Genomic DNA, 17463 nt, shown 5'->3' on the forward strand with positions numbered 1-17463 from the left:
TGTGTGTGTGTGTGTGTGTGTGTGTGTGTGTGTGTGTGTGTGTGTGTACTCCCACGCAGCCCAGACACACACATGCCAAGCCGGTTCACACACAAAACACGGTCCTCACAGACAGGCAGCCACACCAAGCCCACCACAGACAGTACTGTAAAGCAACGAGAGCACACAACACAGAGCTGTGAGTTCAAAGCTTTCTACCTATGTCTAGAGAGAAACACATCATCTCTGTGCTCTCTGTGCATGGCAGCTAGGATGCTGTTGTTGTGGCTGTAAGAGGTAGTGGTTTTGAGTTCCCCCTCTGTGTGGAGTTGGGAGGAAACAGCTTTTGATGCCTCCCACTCAGTTTGGCTGCGGGCCTCGGCCTTTCTTTGTTTTCGGAGCCGCAGATCACAGATTCTCCTAGAGACTCATCCAGTAAAGAGCTTTTTATCTGCTCCTGATGTGACTGAAAACAGCTGCTTTCCTCTTTGAACCCTACTGTTGTGTAAAGGGTATTTGTAGCAATGATGTATCTCAATACAGATTGATTATGATACCTTTGTTTATTACCATGAAAACAGCCAGTAGCATCCATCTATCACGAGTAGTACTGGTGGTGCTAGTGTTGACAACTTGACTGGATGCTGAAAAAGCTCTATAAAGCCAATGCACACTTCCTTCTCAGCCCCATGATACACAGTCATCCTGTGTAGTGGTTCCATGCAGAGGGCTGACAATGGCCTCATTTCTCCGTGGTAATTAAACCTCTCACCACTAATGTTAGTCTTGTAGGGGTTCAGTGGTTTGTGTAACACCACCCTGCTGAGCTGCTGCTAATGTGATGTAACTAATGTGTGTCGTAGGCTACTTCAAGCTAGAGAGTCCTCTTCTGCAGCACTGTCGACAGCAGCACCGCAGGACGCAAGACAACGCGACCAGTGGACATACACAAGTAAATCATTCATTTTCCTGAAAATGTTCACGGCTACGACCAAACTGAGCTGTTCTGCCCCACACTACATGTAGACAGTAACACAATCAGAAAATCAGCTGAGCTAAGTTGATATTGGTTTCGTCACAAAACACACATAATTCCCCTTTTACGTTAAACATGAAACGACCTCAGATTAAGTTCCTCTCCTAAGTACTTTAGTGTCATTCTCTTCATCCGTACTACATGAAACAGAAGTCTATTTTTTTTAGTTTCTGACTCGCCTGACCTCACTCCTCTCCTCCATCACGCAGGGCGTACGGTCGGCTCTGGGTCGGCTTCACAAGGCCACAGAATACTCTTCATCCAGCGACGAGCTCGGCAGCAGTGACGACGAAGAGAGCAACAGGTGAGATCTTCGTCAGTGGCATTGTGCTTAAGACATTGTTCAAAATGTTCCTGATTTTAAATACACCATGCTTTTCACCCTCTTTCCTATTCATCCAACAAAACTGAAAACCACATTGGCAGGGACTAACGGTTGTGACAATGAATTGCGTCATTCTTAGTTTCACAGTTTTGAAACAAGGCCTGTTGCAAGATGCTTTGTACCAATTGTGAAACCAATATGATAAATCAGTGATAGAATTTGAGTAAAAGGGCGCTATGCTTACTGAGAATTCTGCCGCATCCACTGAGAACCAGGGCTACCGATGCTAAGCTACACCCAAAACACAAGCTAGAGAAGCTTTGCCCACGTTCAAATGCAACCTTAAAGTTCCCTCTCTTAATCCAGGATTTATTGGACCATCTTAACCTTGAAAATCAAGCTAAATCTGTCATGTGTTTACATTTCACATTTCCCATTACAGCTGATTGTGTTTTTACTGTGGAATCATGTCTGCTTATAATATAAGATTACAGTTATGATCCCAGGAAGTTGATCAGCCTGGTTTCCGTTGCCATCGATCTTGAAGTAATTAATGCAGTACCTGCAGTCAGGCTCTGGTCTATAATCTCCGCCTGTCCGTACGTTTCAAGGTCTGGCTTGTCCAATGGAAAGGGGAGATACTTCAGAGGAATACCCGATGGCATCGTGCTGCAACCTCACCACAATCTCAACCAGGTGCCCTGCGCACACACACACACACACACACACGTTACTCGCGGCTAGAGGGTGCAACATCCATACTGTTAGAGGGAGAGGACAACAGACCCCCCTCTCTTCATACTCTGTCCCTAACGGTGTCCTACAGATCTCTCGGAAAGGTTCAGAGGACACCTACCTGCTACCGGACCTCCTGCAGAAAACGTCTTCCTCCAACAGTCCTACCCACAATGCACTGGGCCAGCAGCAGCGAACACACGAGCTCAGCTACTCGCAGTTGCCCACAGCCCCTCGATCCCCCACACACCAGGAGCTGCATGTGAGTGTGATATTACCATGACATATTATTTTGATAATAGCAGGCTGTATAAAAAGCATTGTCCTCAGGTGCTTCACTCGAGGAATATGTGACTCGTTGCTTTAGTTACATTAGTCCAGCAGAGGGAGGTGGTGGCACAGTTTAGGTACACACGTACCACTTTCAGAACCCAGAGGGACTTGTAATGTTTAGAGAGTGGAGTAAAATAAAGATAAAGAGTTCATGGTGATGTTGCTATTAAGCTGTGAAAATGATTTTGTGATATTGGGTATGGAGCCAAAACCAAACAATAAAAAGTTGTGGAATAAAGAGTTTTTCTTTCTTTCTTGATGCACATCATCAGGCCGTCAGCAGTCCTACCGGTAAAAACACCTCCTCCTCTTCGTCCTTCCTGTCGTTCATCGATCCAAGACTGATCCCCATGTCATCGCCACCCCAGAGCCCTGGCAAGTACATTTACACACACACACACGCACACAGTTTACACACACTCACACAAGGAACATATTCATCTGTGAGGAAATAAAGGCACTCTTGTATACAATGAATTCTTCCTTTTTTTTTTTAATATAAAGTAGTTTACATGAGAGAGTCACGTGAGTTACACTGTGCATTGTTGACGTTGTGGTTTTGTCTGCACACAGTGGGCAGTAAAGGTGAGCAAATCAAGAGGGAAAACCACAGGAAGGGCTCTGTGGTGAACGTGAACCCAACCAATATCCGACCGCAGAGCGACACTCCAGAGATCCGCAAGTACAAGAAGAAGTTCAACACCGAGGTTCTCTGTGCTGGACTGTGGGGTTTGTAGTTTTATTTTGCTTGTTTTTTTGGAAGGCATGTCGTGTTGTTCACTGTGTGTCTTTTCATTTATTCTTCCAAGCAAACAAAATTTATTGTTTTCTGGACAAAGTCCTTTACCTGATACCATATATTCATTACAGTAGTTGGATGCATACACTGCAGGTTGGCTGTGGACTTTAAGCTCGGTGTCCGCTGTGTCCTGCAGGTGTGAATCTGCTGGTGGGGACAGAGAACGGCCTGTGGCTGCTGGATCGAAGCGGTCAGGGTAAAGTCTACTCCCTCATCAGCAGACGCAGGTTTCAGCAGATGGACGTGCTGGAAGGACTCAACGTACTGATCACTATATCAGGTACTCGTACTTCAAAATGCTGACACACAATGAATGCATGCACGCAGTACTCAGCGGTCATATACTGCCCTTTATATGAAAGCTGTAGCTGTAGAAGCACTTATCTCTCCCTCTGTGTCTGCAGGTAAAAAGAACAAGCTCCGTCTGTACTACCTGTCCTGGTTAAGGAATAAAATCCTCCACAACGACCCAGAGGTGGAGAAGAGACAGGGCTGGACCTCGGTAGGTGACCTGGAGGGCTGTGTACACTACAAAGTGGGTAAGTACACACTGCCAAGGGCACACTGAATGGTACAGTTTGATTTTTTTCCAAGCTGCAACCTAGAAAATACATGAACCACATGTATTGTTTTATTAGGCGTCTATGAGAGCCACACGTACAGAGTGAGAGTGATTAGGTAACGACTTCTTCTTCTTCCATCTGGTTTCTTCAGTGCGCTATGACAAGATAAAGTTCCTGGTGATAGCGTTGAAGAATGCTGTGGAGGTGTACGCCTGGGCCCCCAAACCCTACCACAAGTTCATGGCTTTCAAGGTCGGTAACGTTTAAATCAAATGTCACTTACTACGTATTAACATGCACGCTAATGTTCCACTATTGCCTCGAAATATGACAATATTCTGCATATTTGATATGCGTCATGTAAATGGCATGTTTTTATGCAGATGTTCAGAATTCGGCCTTATTCAGAATATAGCATTTTTCCGATGAAGACATGTGGGATATGCTGATTAAATTCAGGTTTGAGGAGCATGTATAGAGTGCATTCAGAATATGCGTCTCTGTTTGCAGAGATGCACGCTCTAAAGAAAAGCCCACATGTCTGGTCGGAAGGAGAAACACTTATTCATTTTCATCAGCCATGTAAACAGCTTCGTAGGATTATTGTCTTTTTCAGAATATGGACAGAAAGCTGAATATCTTGTGCATGTAAATGTAGCCAGTGTGACAGAATAGAGGAAAGACAACGTATACTGTGAATACCACGGTGTGAGTTTCACATCTTTGATCTTTTAGTCACATTAGCTGCAGGGCTTATAAGGGATGGAGATGTGGACCTGTTGGTCTGTCCTGTCCAACACTTTGGTCACCAGTGAAATATCTGAAATACTAGATGAATTGACATGGAATTCAGTCCCTCGAGGACAGATCCTAATCGAGCATATGGAGTTACATGCGAACCCCAACCTGCTCAGCTAGTGTCCTCATTAAAGGGTTAAACCACCACCAACAAGTTAGCAATACTCTCCTCCATTGTCTTTTCTGTCCTTGCCACATCTTTGCACATCTAGGACAAAACATTGATAAAAACATGTAATAGGGTCACTACCACAGCCAGACACATGCACATACACAGACCTGACACATCCTGGCTGTGAGAGGCACACACACACACACACACACACACACACACACATTCTCAGCAGAGCTGTGTCCCATTTCTGTTTATCCTTGGTGGCCTGAGCTGGTTTGTTCTTCCCCGTAGTTTAACCCTCTCCCCTCAGAAGAGGCCCAGAATACACCACCTAGTGGAAGTAATAGCTCCACTGTCCTAGGATGTGATGCAACTGCTCTTCAAATTGTTAAAGTCACTTGTTGATTACATATTAATGCAGCAGTTCCAGTTAGATTACTGGTCTTACACTTTATTTTCAGAATCAAAGGTTATGATTGGAATGTTTACTCAAAGTGCTCAGACCACCCTTACTAACTTGTTTTGGTGTGTGTGTGTGTGTGTGTGTGTGTGTACGTGTACATGTCTACCCCAGTCCTTCAGGTCCCTGCATCAGAAACCACTGTCTGTTGACCTGACGGTGGAGGAAGGTCAGAGGTTAAAGGTCATCTACGGCTCCTTGTCTGGTTTCCACGCCATCGATGTGGACTCTGGAACGCCGTACGACCTCTACCTGCCCACACATGTGAGAGGCTGCTCAATATGTCTGTCTGAAGAACACGTGTTCAGGGTTATTTGTATGTATAAAAGCTTTTTATGTGACTTTATGTTTCACTCTCAAACAGAGAAACGTACAATTGAAGTCTACTAGGGGTGTCGTGAAAACCATTTTTGGGGTTCAAAGAGGGCATGGGGTTCCACCATAGTGCAGGAGAGAGTCCTCACATTCTTCAATGATTACATGTGACCTTGTCTTGAAGTCGATGGGTTGTGTGAATGGGTTTTCCATTAGATGCCTGAAATAAGGTCTGAGGTTAACACAAGCGTAACAGATTTTAAGGTTGTGTTCTGCAATATAAAAACATTTTGAAGCTTTGACGCTTCTTAAGAAGGCGGTTGCTAACAAGTGGCTAAATGAATCTACACGTCATCAAGCAGACTGGTCTGCCTTTACAGCCTCGCTGTGTATATTCTTTCTCACGTTTGTTAGAGACGACTGCACTCTCGCTTTATAAATCTAAGAAGTGCTGTTCATTCGTGGAGATTATCTTGCTGAACAAAACGTGTATCATTGCAGCAGATCTCTTTTTACTGCAATATTCCATAATCGGAAGACTCCCATTGGCTTTTATTTAAGGGAACCAGTATTATTCTAAAATACGTCATCCCTGCAGCGTACTCCTTACGTCGCAGATCACAGTGACGTTGGTAACAGTGGTTGTGTCTCCACAACATACAGGCCGGCTCACTGTAGGCCATCTGTATTATTCTCTCACCCGTATGCACGCTTACACACACACACACACAGACGAAAAGAGATTGAGAGAACCTCCTCATCTTTACGAGCGTCAGTCGCCTCTCATAGATATTCAGCTGCTGGAGAAAGTGTATTTCTCTTGTGGCAGGTTGTGTCGGAGTATACAAATGTTACATCTTGTCACACGGAGAACCCTGTTGCGGCCAATCAGGCTTGAGCCACGATACGCCCGTGCATTAAAAACGATTGGTTGGGATGATGAGACAAGCTGTCGAACTTTCCTCGAGCCCCGCGCTCATTACACAAAAATAAGGAATAAATAAAGATTATCTTGGCAAAACGTTTCAGTTTTTTAATCTTAAACACCATAATAACATAATTAAATGGATCACGGGATTTTCTTTTTTCTCACCTGCCTCTCTGGGCCTCCGTAGAAAGCCGACATAGACAATAACTAGTGGATACTGTGACATTAGATATTTATAGATCATAGTGTATGGAGACCTCTGAGGTTGTCCATGATATAGATGGTATTCTCTCTATTATACCTCACTGTTACTTTGTCTTTCCATCATCGGCCGGGATCTCTCTATTCAACCGTATCACCTCACTCCACTCAGTCTCCCAGGATGCACTCTTCCTCCCACTCTTCCTCCCACTCGCAGTCTCTAGATGTCAGTCATTGCTCTCCTGTTTCCCTCTCTCCTCTCTCCTCCTCCCACTCATCCTATAGCTGTCAAACACTTCTCTTGTTCAGTCTCCTCCTCTTTTCCTTTTCCTCCCACTCTGTCGGCCAGTGCTCGTTTTTCTCCTCATTTTGATCTTCTCTCTCTCTCTCTCTCTCTCTCTCTCTCTCTCTCTCTCTCTCTCTCTCTCTCGCTGTCCTCTCTTCAATACGTCTTCTCCTTTTCTAGTCTCTCCATTACTCACAAATAATAAGCAAGTTTGTGAACACTTTGTGGCTAAACATGGCAAGCATTTCCTGTTGGTAATATGTGTGAAATGTTTCTCTTAGATTTAAACTTCCTTGAGTTACAATGACTTATGGGAGTCTGTGAATCCATCTCCACCTCCAAAAAGAAGTTTGTGCAAAATTAATCTGTGTCTTTAAATCTGAACAAATCGCCCACTGCCTGTACAATTGGAGATGGAGCAGGTCTTTCTTCATCTGTTTGTGGGCAAGTAAATGTAGCTGTAGCCTCTGGTGAGTCACATTCTGACACATCTGATTAAATATGTTTTTTTCTAAAGAACTAGAAGTATTTAAACTGACATTTTGAAACCCTTTTCTTGAGCCTGTTTTCTCCTACAGTATGAACAGTAAGGAGCTGTACCACATGGTGCTGTGCATACACATGGTGTTGAGTGGGCGGCTGCAGCAGGGAGCAGGGTTCCTCTGGTTTCTATGGTTTAATGGGTTATTTTACTCAACTTTCATTTTATGAAAATGTGGCAATGAAGCAATTTTCCCATTTTGGATCTTAGCCATAGTTCAAGACACAGAGGTCAACCTGATGACTTTGTGTGACTGACTGGACTGAAAGTGATGGAGTTTTTTGGGGGGAATTACATCCACATTCTTCAAAATACTCCTTACTATTAACTTGGATGAAGGAGATTTCTTCTACATGTGTTCCTTGCCTCTCCAACATGTTTGTGCTGTGGAAGGGTTTTATTGCCTTCTCTGTCTCTCATTCATGTTCTCAACACCTTTCTCTTGCTCATCCACACACACACACACATTGCCCCAGACACTCTTAACGTGTGCTACTTTCTATTCGCACAGGGAGTTGGAGCATGGTGAGGGAGAGAGAGACTTACATATGAAAAGACAAAAATACATCCCTCCTGTCCTCCTAATCTCGCCATCATTAACTGAGTGTGTCCTGACCTGTTTCTTTTTTGTTTTTCCCTCTCACCTCTTCTCTGGTATATTAAGCCAGTGTGCACACCGCCCCCTTCTACACCGGTGCCTGATACTGCTGCTGTTTGCAATATCATTTCAGCTCTTCATCCTCCCTTTTTCCATTTCTCTCTTACATATACATCCAAGCTTTCAACTCTCTTTCTTACACACACACACACACACACACACACACACACACACACACACACACTCCGAGTGCTTTTAAACCCACCCACTTGCACCCAGACATCCTCATAGTTCACTTTATGCGAGCACTCTTGAGGACACTTCACACCTTCTTCGTAGCTTTAAATCCGTACTCTGAGACACACACACACACACACACTTTCTCTTCTTATGCGCACATCTTTCCACACACACATGCACACCTACTACATCAACAGTATTCACTCACAACTCTGATTTCTACTTCGTAATCGCTGCTAAAAGCAATTCACCTACTCAAAAACAAAATGCAACACCCGCTCACTTGAAGAAACACACACACACACACACATCTTCCACGGTCGCCTGCGAGCTATGCAACAATGCTGGTTCCAAGGCAAAGGATTAAGATCGCGCTGCCTCTGTGGATGCCTGTTCTGATGCTCAGGATTGTGATGGCTCACACTCTGGTACAGTATGAAACACGCTCACTTCAACCCTATTCATCCACTTTATGGAACATAACCAAACACTGCCCGACTTCATTCTGTTTACTGGAGGACCTGAGACATGTTTGTGAACTGGTTGGAGACATGTTTGTGAACTGGTTGGAGACATGTTTGTGAACTGGTTATAGACATGTTAGTGAACTGGTTAGAGACATGTTTGTGAGCTGGTTATAGACATGTTAGTGAACTGGTTAGAGACATGTTTGTGAGCTGGTTAGAGACATGTTTGTGACCTGGTTATAGACATGTTAGTGAACTGGTTAGAGACATGTTTGTGAGCTGGTTAGAGACATGTTTGTGAACTGGTTAGAGACATGCTTGTGAACTGGTTATAGACATGTTTGTGAACTGGTTAGAGACATGTTTGTGAACTGGTTAGAGACATGTTAGTGAACTGGTTAGAGACGTGTTTGTGAACTGGTTAGAGACATGTTAGTGAACTGGTTAGAGACATGTTTGTGAGCTGGTTAGAGACATGTTAGTGAACTGGTTAGAGACGTGTTTGTGAACTGGTTAGAGACGTGTTTGTGAACTGGTTAGAGACATGTTTGTGAGCTGGTTAGAGACATGTTAGTGAACTGGTTAGAGACATGTTAGTGAACTGGTTAGAGACATGTTTGTGAGCTGGTTAGAGACATGTTAGTGAACTGGTTAGAGACATGTTTGTGAGCTGGTTAGAGACATGTTAGTGAACTGGTTAGAGACATGTTAGTGAACTGGTTAGAGACGTGTTTGTGAGCTGGTTAGAGACGTGTTTGTGAGCTGGTTAGAGACGTGTTTGTGAGCTGGTTGGAGACATGTTTGTGAGCTGGTTGGAGACATGTTTGTGAGCTGGTTAGAGACATGTTTGTGAGCTGGTTGGAGACATGTTTGTGAGCTGGTTGGAGACATGTTTGTGAGCTGGTTGGAGACATGTTTGTGAGCTGGTTAGAGACATGTTTGTGAGCTGGTTAGAGACATGTTTGATAGTGGTTGCTGAATGAAATCTCAGATGAGTGCTGCAATGCTTTAATGCAAAAGACTTGTTGAACTATTATACTGTATTTCCTAATAATAAACTAGCAGTAGGAGAGTTTTCGTCACCTCCTGCAGGATGTCATTGAGATTCATATAGAAGTGACCTTTGGACTTCAGTGAGAAACTTCATTTTAGTTCTTATGAAATCTCATCTTTGTTCAGAAGAACCACATATCACTCTCTTTCTTTCTACTCAGAAAAGTGTACGTCATTGCATTTCAGGAAAGTCCAATCTGTCCCTCTCTGAACCTTTCTGTATTTCTTTACTTAAAGTTATGAAAAATGTAAATGTATGAATCGCTTTATATTGCCAATGTGTGAACGGATTATATCGTTACTTAAAAACTAAGACGTTCTCCGACAGATGTTAAGAGTGTCTTGTGGCTCTTCAGCTCCGCTATAGTGTGTGTGTGTGTGTGTGTGTGTGTGTACAGCTAAGTTACAGCTAGCTGGCTAACCTTAGCTTGCTAAGTGGATGTGTTTGTCAATGGCTAGCTTGCCATATCACTTCAGCAGCTAACATATTACATTAAACAAATTTATGTTTTATGACTAATGGTGTTGACTTCAAGTATATAACTTCTACTAGCCAAGAGCAATGGAAGGCAGGGTCAACTAACTAGCTAAATCTTACCTAAGGTTAGCCAGCTAGCTGTAACTTAGCTATGCAGCATGGATCTTGAGTTGGCTGCTTCATAATGTTAGCTGATGAACCAATTTGCCAAAAATATGATGTTTTACTTTAATGTAACACCGCGTCACTGTTTGGGCCGATGGAGTGCGAGTGTGAACAACAGGATGCTGCAATTCACTGAACAGCCACCAGTGTCATTAGTAACAAGGGTTTTTCTGATATTCCTGATAGTATCTCTACACTTGCTGTTATTTTGATTATTTTCTGTATTATTGTTTCTTAGCTTTAAAAGGCTGTTATGATTATGACCTAAGAATTGAACCCTCTTTGCTTCTGCTTGTCAGATAACATCTGAGTAACAAAATTGACTTGTGATGACAACTCGAAGACAGTTGGCAGAATGCTGCTGCATGCAAGTTAGTGTATTATGAATAGTAGAGAGATGCTTTATGTACGAAGAAGTGTCCAAACATTGAAACACACTTAACTGTTTGGGTTTGCACTCATTTGATTCATTTCTTTATTACCTTTTTTTTTTTGGGGGGGGGGGGGGGGGTTAAAGTAGTGCTGATTGTGTGCGTTTGTTTTGTAGATCCAGGGTTCCATTCGCCCCCACGCCATCATCATTCTGCCAAACAGCGCTGGAACAGAGGTGCTGGTTTGCTATGAGGATGAGGGCGTCTACATCGACACCTACGGCCGCATCACCAAGGACACGGTGCTGCAGTGGGGGGAGATGCCTGCGTCGGTCGGTAAGTGTCACTCATCGTTGTGACTTACTGATTCTAGATCAGCAGCTCACCCGAGCACTGCGAACCTACCCTGAACCAGATTCTGTGATGACGGATTTGGGACACGGTGGGCTAAAAATACGATGGTAGTGATTCTGTGTGTGTGTGTGTGTGTGCGTGTGTGTGTGTGTGTGTGTGTGTGTGTGTCTCCAGCCTACCTTCAGTCTAACCAGGTGATGGGTTGGGGAGAAAAGGCCATAGAGCTGAGGTCGGCCAACACAGGGAACCTGGAGGGAGTTTTCATGCACAAAAAGGCCCAGAAACTCAAGTTTCTGTGTGAAAGGAATGACAAGGTAGGAGTTCAAGTCTTTTAAGATTTGCCTTTAAATATCTGCTTAAATGCACAGCTGTATTAATAAAAAACGCGTAGCATAATTCCTAAACCTGCGTCTCTCTCCGGTTGCAGGTCTTCTTTGCCTCCGTGCAAGCAGGAGGCAGCAGTCAGATTTACTTCATGACTCTGGGACAGAACTCACTGTTCAATTGGTAACGACTGGACCTGTTACTCTGGGATCAACCGGTGGTGTCTGGCTTCATCATTCTGGGGTTTTCCTGGCGATGCCTTTTTCATATTTGCACCATCTGATGCTCATCTCCGTGGATACTGGACCCCAACCAAAGATCACCGAAATATTCCTGGATGCACAGATGAGTTGATCACAACTCCAGCTTGAATCCATCTCTTTACCCTTGAATACTGCAGCGACACCAAAACCTGGACCCTGAAGTTCACCGCCGCCTCAGCCATCCACGCAAGTGCTAATAGGTACAACTAGCAGTGTCGCCATCCGTAATGTGAAGAGCACACAGAGGAATGTTCTCATGCCTGATCTCCATAGTTACCCCTGGAGTCTTTCCCAGCAGGATTCAGGATGCAGAACCAGCACCAGCACCAGCGTGACAGAAGTAAAGACTCCCACCGTGTCCCGTTTCATCCAGATCGACCTGGAAGCAAAAACTGATTGAGTTGATTGCGTGGCAACTTCTAATGAACACCAGTGAACATCTGGACTCAAGATCTCGTCCCTCCTACTCTCATCTGTGAGCACTGAAGTCCACAGTTCAGTTTGTTCCACATTCAGCTCACATCTCTCCCACTTCAGTTAACCCTATTTTGTTCTTTTCTCTAAAGGAAATCAGTCGCTCAGCTATTTATGTCAGTTCTTCACTCATATTAGCTTTAACAAGGCCTGGCTGTGGTGTGTTACTGGATCGACTGAATCATCTGATGAAGTCTTGTTCTCCCAGTACAGACCAGAGCTGTCCAGCTGTATGTCTGGTTTGTCTTCATGTAAGCAAACTGTGTTCAAATAGAGTGAAGTCCTTCATTCACTCCATGGACATCATCTGGGCCGGGACCTAAATGTGGACCAAGTAGGACAACTAGTCCAATTCATTCCACGTATCGTCATAACTGCTTGCCATTTCTCTCCTAATGATTCTTTGATCAATTTCCATATCCATGAACCACCTGTGTCTGCAATACCTCAGCAGTGTTAGTCATGAAGGCCTTCAGTAGTGTTCTCTCCTTCACTGCTACAAGCAGACACCAAGGACCCAAACACATTAGTCAGTTACTGTACTGAATCCCTATTCTGTTGATTTCCATATCCTATTATTAGACAGTGTTATTATATGCACTATCAAATGTTATATTATTGAGAGGAGAGTTCCCTTTTTTCTTGACTGAGGTTATGTTTAACTGTCACTATACCATCCACGTGAGCCTTATAATAAGGCAAAATGTCATGAAGAATTGAATCACTGTCGTTTAGACAGCGTTCAATAACTTTAGGCTGTTCATGATGTCATCCCTTGTTATCACCTGGAAGTCCATTTTTCTCCGTGTCGAGCCTGAAGTCAGTTGGCAGTTGAGCCTAAATGATATCTTGGGATACTTGCTGCATTGCACACTTTGCATTAAAATGATTTGAGTAGGTGTTTTTGCAACATAATTTTAAAACAGTTTGATAATTCTCTCCTCCACACATCTGGACCATGTCATTTTATTTTGTGTCATTCCATCATAAGTAGAGATATAACTCAGCTCCACCCTAACAGGCTTAGAATTATTCTCTGCATCTATTTTGTACAGCTTTGGATGTCTATATTCTTGTAAGATGCACTGTTTTCTAAATATTTGATATGTATGTGTACAGAATTATGATCAGGCTTATGAATGTGAAACTCCATCCATCCCAGAACAGAGGTCCTAACGTGTTGTTTTTACGACCTATGAAAAGAACAAAAGTGGTTGTGAACATGAACATGAGCTGTTGACGGGGATCAGGTCATGTATCATATGAATTTCTGTCTGGCTCTTTGCACACTGGCCACATTGTACATGTTCTCTGTAACATACCCTTCTTTGAAATGACTTATTTTTTGTTTATTTTTTGGTGTTAAAGTGGAAACATTTCATGCCATTGTGTAGTCAGTATTGAAGATATAAATGCTTTGGATCAGTATTTCTCACACTACCCATCATGGGACTCCCACACTTTGTAGTTTATTGTAGATGTGATGAGATGCAATGATCTGGGCCGTTGTACAGTTTGTTTCTGTTACACAAAGAGCGTCAAAGCAAGAGAACCAAAGATAAAGGCTTTGATGTATTGGCTCCCTTGAATCCAACCGTGTAACTAATCACAACTGACTGGTTTTGAAAGTTCAATGTATATATTATTATACACTGTACAAAAGATGCCAACTAGACCAACACATCAGACACAACGATGGGTCTCGCTACATCACAACAAAAATATATGCAATTTAATGTTGCTGGTGTTCATATATTTAATATCTTACATGTATGCATTAGAGAGGGCTGCAGTGAAGAAATAATAGGTTTTACCTTCAAATGTGAATTTGCAACTTGTCCATTTCCGATCCGTTTTCATTATACTCTTTCATCCATCAGATTTTGTTCATCTTCGTTATGTTTTATGTCACATTATCCTCATATCTCATATTTACTCTTGAATGTTTGCGCCAAATGTTTTATATTCAGTGATACTTTGAGTTTTTTTCTACGGACTTGATAGAAATATTGCAGCTGGTTCTGTGAGCATATTCTAAACTGGAAAATGAACTTTCTGGCGATGGCTGTCTCATTGCTAAGTTGTTACCAAATTTCACACAGTGTTAGTTTAATGGTGGGAAAGTGAGAAACCAGAGCGGATAGACCATTAGCATGGCTACAGTGCATGGAAATACAGGAGGGCAAGCTAATGTTAGCAGGCTAGCACACCTAAAGTTGATCGCTAACAGTGGCTAAACATTAGCTTACATGCTAGCTAACATGGCTAAGATAGGAGAGAGGTTTGGCTAGCAGCTACAAAATACTTTCTCTCTTTATATGCAGTTGCTTATCTGTGTGTAAAATGTGACACAACTGTATTTCAAACACCGTAATTCAAGACATGTCAAAAGATATTTTTCCAAAAACATTGATTTCAAACGTATTTTTGTGACGCTGGAAGGGAGTTTATCCCCATGCGCAGCTGATAGCAACTGCAGTTAAATGTGATTAAAATAACGTCACTTAAGACACAAGTGTTGGAATTGTTATTTTAAAGTCCTCACATAAATGCGTTCAGATATCTTGTGAATGACATCAGACACTGTGCTAGCTCGGGGTCAGCTCAGCACAGACAGGTTTGGCCAGGTTCCTGACCCAAGACCCTGGCCATGACAGTCCAGACAGGACCGGAGACTAAACTACCACAGTGGTTCCACCTTGTGTTCAGCTCCAGCTTACATTTACACAGAGAATGTACAGTAACCATCTACAGTAGCTAGCCTGTATGTGCTGCACTCCACTATCCAGCACGCTCTCTCACAGATGTCTGGTGGTCAACAGTACATGTTAGCACAAATTAGTCCTTTCATTTTAATCAGCCTTTTGATTTCACTTTTTCATCACAAAGTCCGAATGTGTGCGAATGTCGTCACAGTCAGATTCCATCTCCCTGCTTTCTAAAGCAGCAATGTAAATGTTTGAGCACCAATGGTTATGCAGTTATATAGCTACCATCAGATGAGGTGTAATTTGGCAAATTTATGAATTCAGTCTTGTAATGTGTGATATATGAATTTAGAAAAACAGGTTGCTGCCCTTATACTGTGGAGTTTAAGCTGAGAACAAAGGTTACATTGTTTGATTGGTAAGTCGATGTTCTCTGCATTGTTTCACTTTAAAGCCCGTACTCTAAATGTGCCGGCTGTCCATTCATGTTTCCTCTGCTTCGTTCTTCATCCTGCTGTAAGAAACAACATGGAAGTCAGTTCTGTCCCATCGATGCACTAACGAGACAGAGAGATCAGCGCGCCTCCGCCTACACCTTCCACCCGGTTAAGACAATGATAGATTCTGTTTCAGACCCGCAGTGACTCACATCTCTTCTTGTCAACACGTCTCTTTCATTCCCTCTGCATCTTCTCTTGCTCTCGCTAACATCTTCCACCATTCTACAGCTGTTTGTCCTCATGTGTCACACTCTCTGTGGCTGTCCATTGTCTCTCCATCCACCACCAACCCTGTTAAACAGTCATTTCTTTCATGTGAAACATACCATTACCCACCTATATTCCATCAATTACATACTTAAATACTGTTTTTTCCTGATTGGTGGGATGAAGAGCGATGCAGATAAAACGCTAACACAACGCAGCTTGGATTTGAGGCACAACGACTGCAATGATGTGTTAAAGCACGACTATGTAACTTTGGCTGAACTGTGACTACAAAACAAACGGCATAATCATAGCACAAATTAAAAAAGACACATACAGTAAAGTCAGTGAAATAGCTATCTCAAGCTTGCTAACATTAGCCACCATTAGCCTCTGGTCATACCAGACCAGGTACGGCTAAAGAGACAAAATACCTGAGTATTCTAAAGGGAACCAGGGTGCGTCAATTTGCTTATTAATTAGAGAAAGAAAGCCTTATTTCTGCTTTCGAGAGATCGTTCTGTGCTGCTGCCGTTATTGTTTTCAACCTGTGTAGGAAATAAAGTCTGGATGAGCTTTGCAGTTCTGAAGAAAGTGTGTGTGTTTATGTGGGAGGGTGTGATGAGATGGGAACAGGTGTTCAGTAAGCAGTAAATTCAGTCTGTAGGGGAAGGAAGGCCAGAGTTAGAGGAGGTAGTCGGTGGCTGGAGTCAAGTGTCGGTTCACAGAAAGAACATGGAGGTTGCTTTGAATATTTTTTATTGATTAGTTCTTTGCTCATCGAAAGAAAACGGTGGGGGGGGAGAAGGCGAAGCAATTCATTTAATCTGCTAACAGATGGGCCCGCTCTTCACCAGAGGGCGCCGAACTGCACATGTGCAGCAAGGATTTGTACATGATGGTTATGATGAGGCGAAGGAGGTAAGGATGTGAGGGAGTGTTGAGTGATATTTGCCAAACGTTTATAGATTCAGCCAACAGTTCATAACTACTGTCAGTTTATTGTGGATGAGCTTGATAAAGTTACTCAGCTCTGCAATATGGAGTTTTCAAGCCATTCGACACACAGGACAGTTCTGTTCTTATAAGTTGTAAATTCTAAAGACACCAAATATTGTATAGATGAATATATATTTAAGAGTTTGTACTCCCCTTGACCATGTCATTTCTTGCATACTTAGTTTTTATTCTGTGCACTGGACCTATGTTTGATGCATCGTGTACTGTACCCCTCCTGCTTTGAGATGAGAGACAATAAATATGATAAGCGGTGTGCTGTTGTTTATTCTTTCCCACATCTTTATTTCAGAATACGGAAGCCTTGAATCCAGTCACCTTCTGAAACACCGTGGTCTGCTGAAAACTTGAATCCTTTGTCATTGTGACAAAGGATTGACCTTGTTGGTGTTGTTTAGATTTCCTAACAATGACACGCTGTACTTTTTCAGTGAAATGTTCTATTCAAAGCTGCCTGTTATCATTCTGGCAGTACAAACAAGACCGTACAATGTGATTACATGTTGTTAGGAAAACTACTTATCAAACATATTTCTAAACCTTCCATCCTCAAGGATTTTTATGGAGGGGATTGTAGTTTTCTATTACTTTGGTCAGAGAAGGCTATCAAGTGAAAGGTCAGACTTTCTACCCACTAAGTCAGGGGTCTTCAATGTTTTTCAGGCCAAGGACCCCCAAACTGATAGAGAGATGGAGCAGGGACCCCCGACTATATATATTGTATAAAATTGTGTTTTATATTAAACTGGGCCTCGTGCCATGTATAAACATGCCTCTTTAGTGTGCATTCAATACTAAGCTATTCAAATAATACACAGGTTCATATATTC

The 17463-nt window shown here is 42.8% G+C and overlaps 1 protein-coding gene across 5 annotated transcripts in view; it reads left to right on the forward strand.

The window, feature by feature from the left end:
- LOC116399334 (misshapen-like kinase 1) overlaps nt 1-16830 on the forward strand; it is a 42394-nt gene extending 25564 nt beyond the window's left edge. For all 5 annotated transcript variants that reach the window (XM_031876421.1, XM_031876424.1, XM_031876423.1 and 2 more), the window contains 13 exons: nt 843-931; nt 1225-1319; nt 1952-2036; nt 2167-2337; nt 2681-2783; nt 2982-3137; nt 3344-3487; nt 3612-3746; nt 3922-4022; nt 5258-5407; nt 10963-11122; nt 11315-11454; nt 11568-16830. In XM_031876421.1, the coding sequence (XP_031732281.1) occupies nt 843-931; nt 1225-1319; nt 1952-2036; nt 2167-2337; nt 2681-2783; nt 2982-3137; nt 3344-3487; nt 3612-3746; nt 3922-4022; nt 5258-5407; nt 10963-11122; nt 11315-11454; nt 11568-11651 (1613 nt within the window). In that variant the 3' untranslated portion in view covers nt 11652-16830. The remainder of the gene's footprint in view (nt 1-842; nt 932-1224; nt 1320-1951; nt 2037-2166; nt 2338-2680; nt 2784-2981; nt 3138-3343; nt 3488-3611; nt 3747-3921; nt 4023-5257; nt 5408-10962; nt 11123-11314; nt 11455-11567) is intronic.
- Nucleotides 16831-17463: the final 633 nt, after the last annotated feature.

This window comes from Anarrhichthys ocellatus, unplaced genomic scaffold (assembly GCF_004355925.1).
Source record: "Anarrhichthys ocellatus isolate YVR2014 unplaced genomic scaffold, GSC_Weel_1.0 scaffold109, whole genome shotgun sequence".
NCBI classification, from domain to species: domain Eukaryota; kingdom Metazoa; phylum Chordata; class Actinopteri; order Perciformes; family Anarhichadidae; genus Anarrhichthys; species Anarrhichthys ocellatus.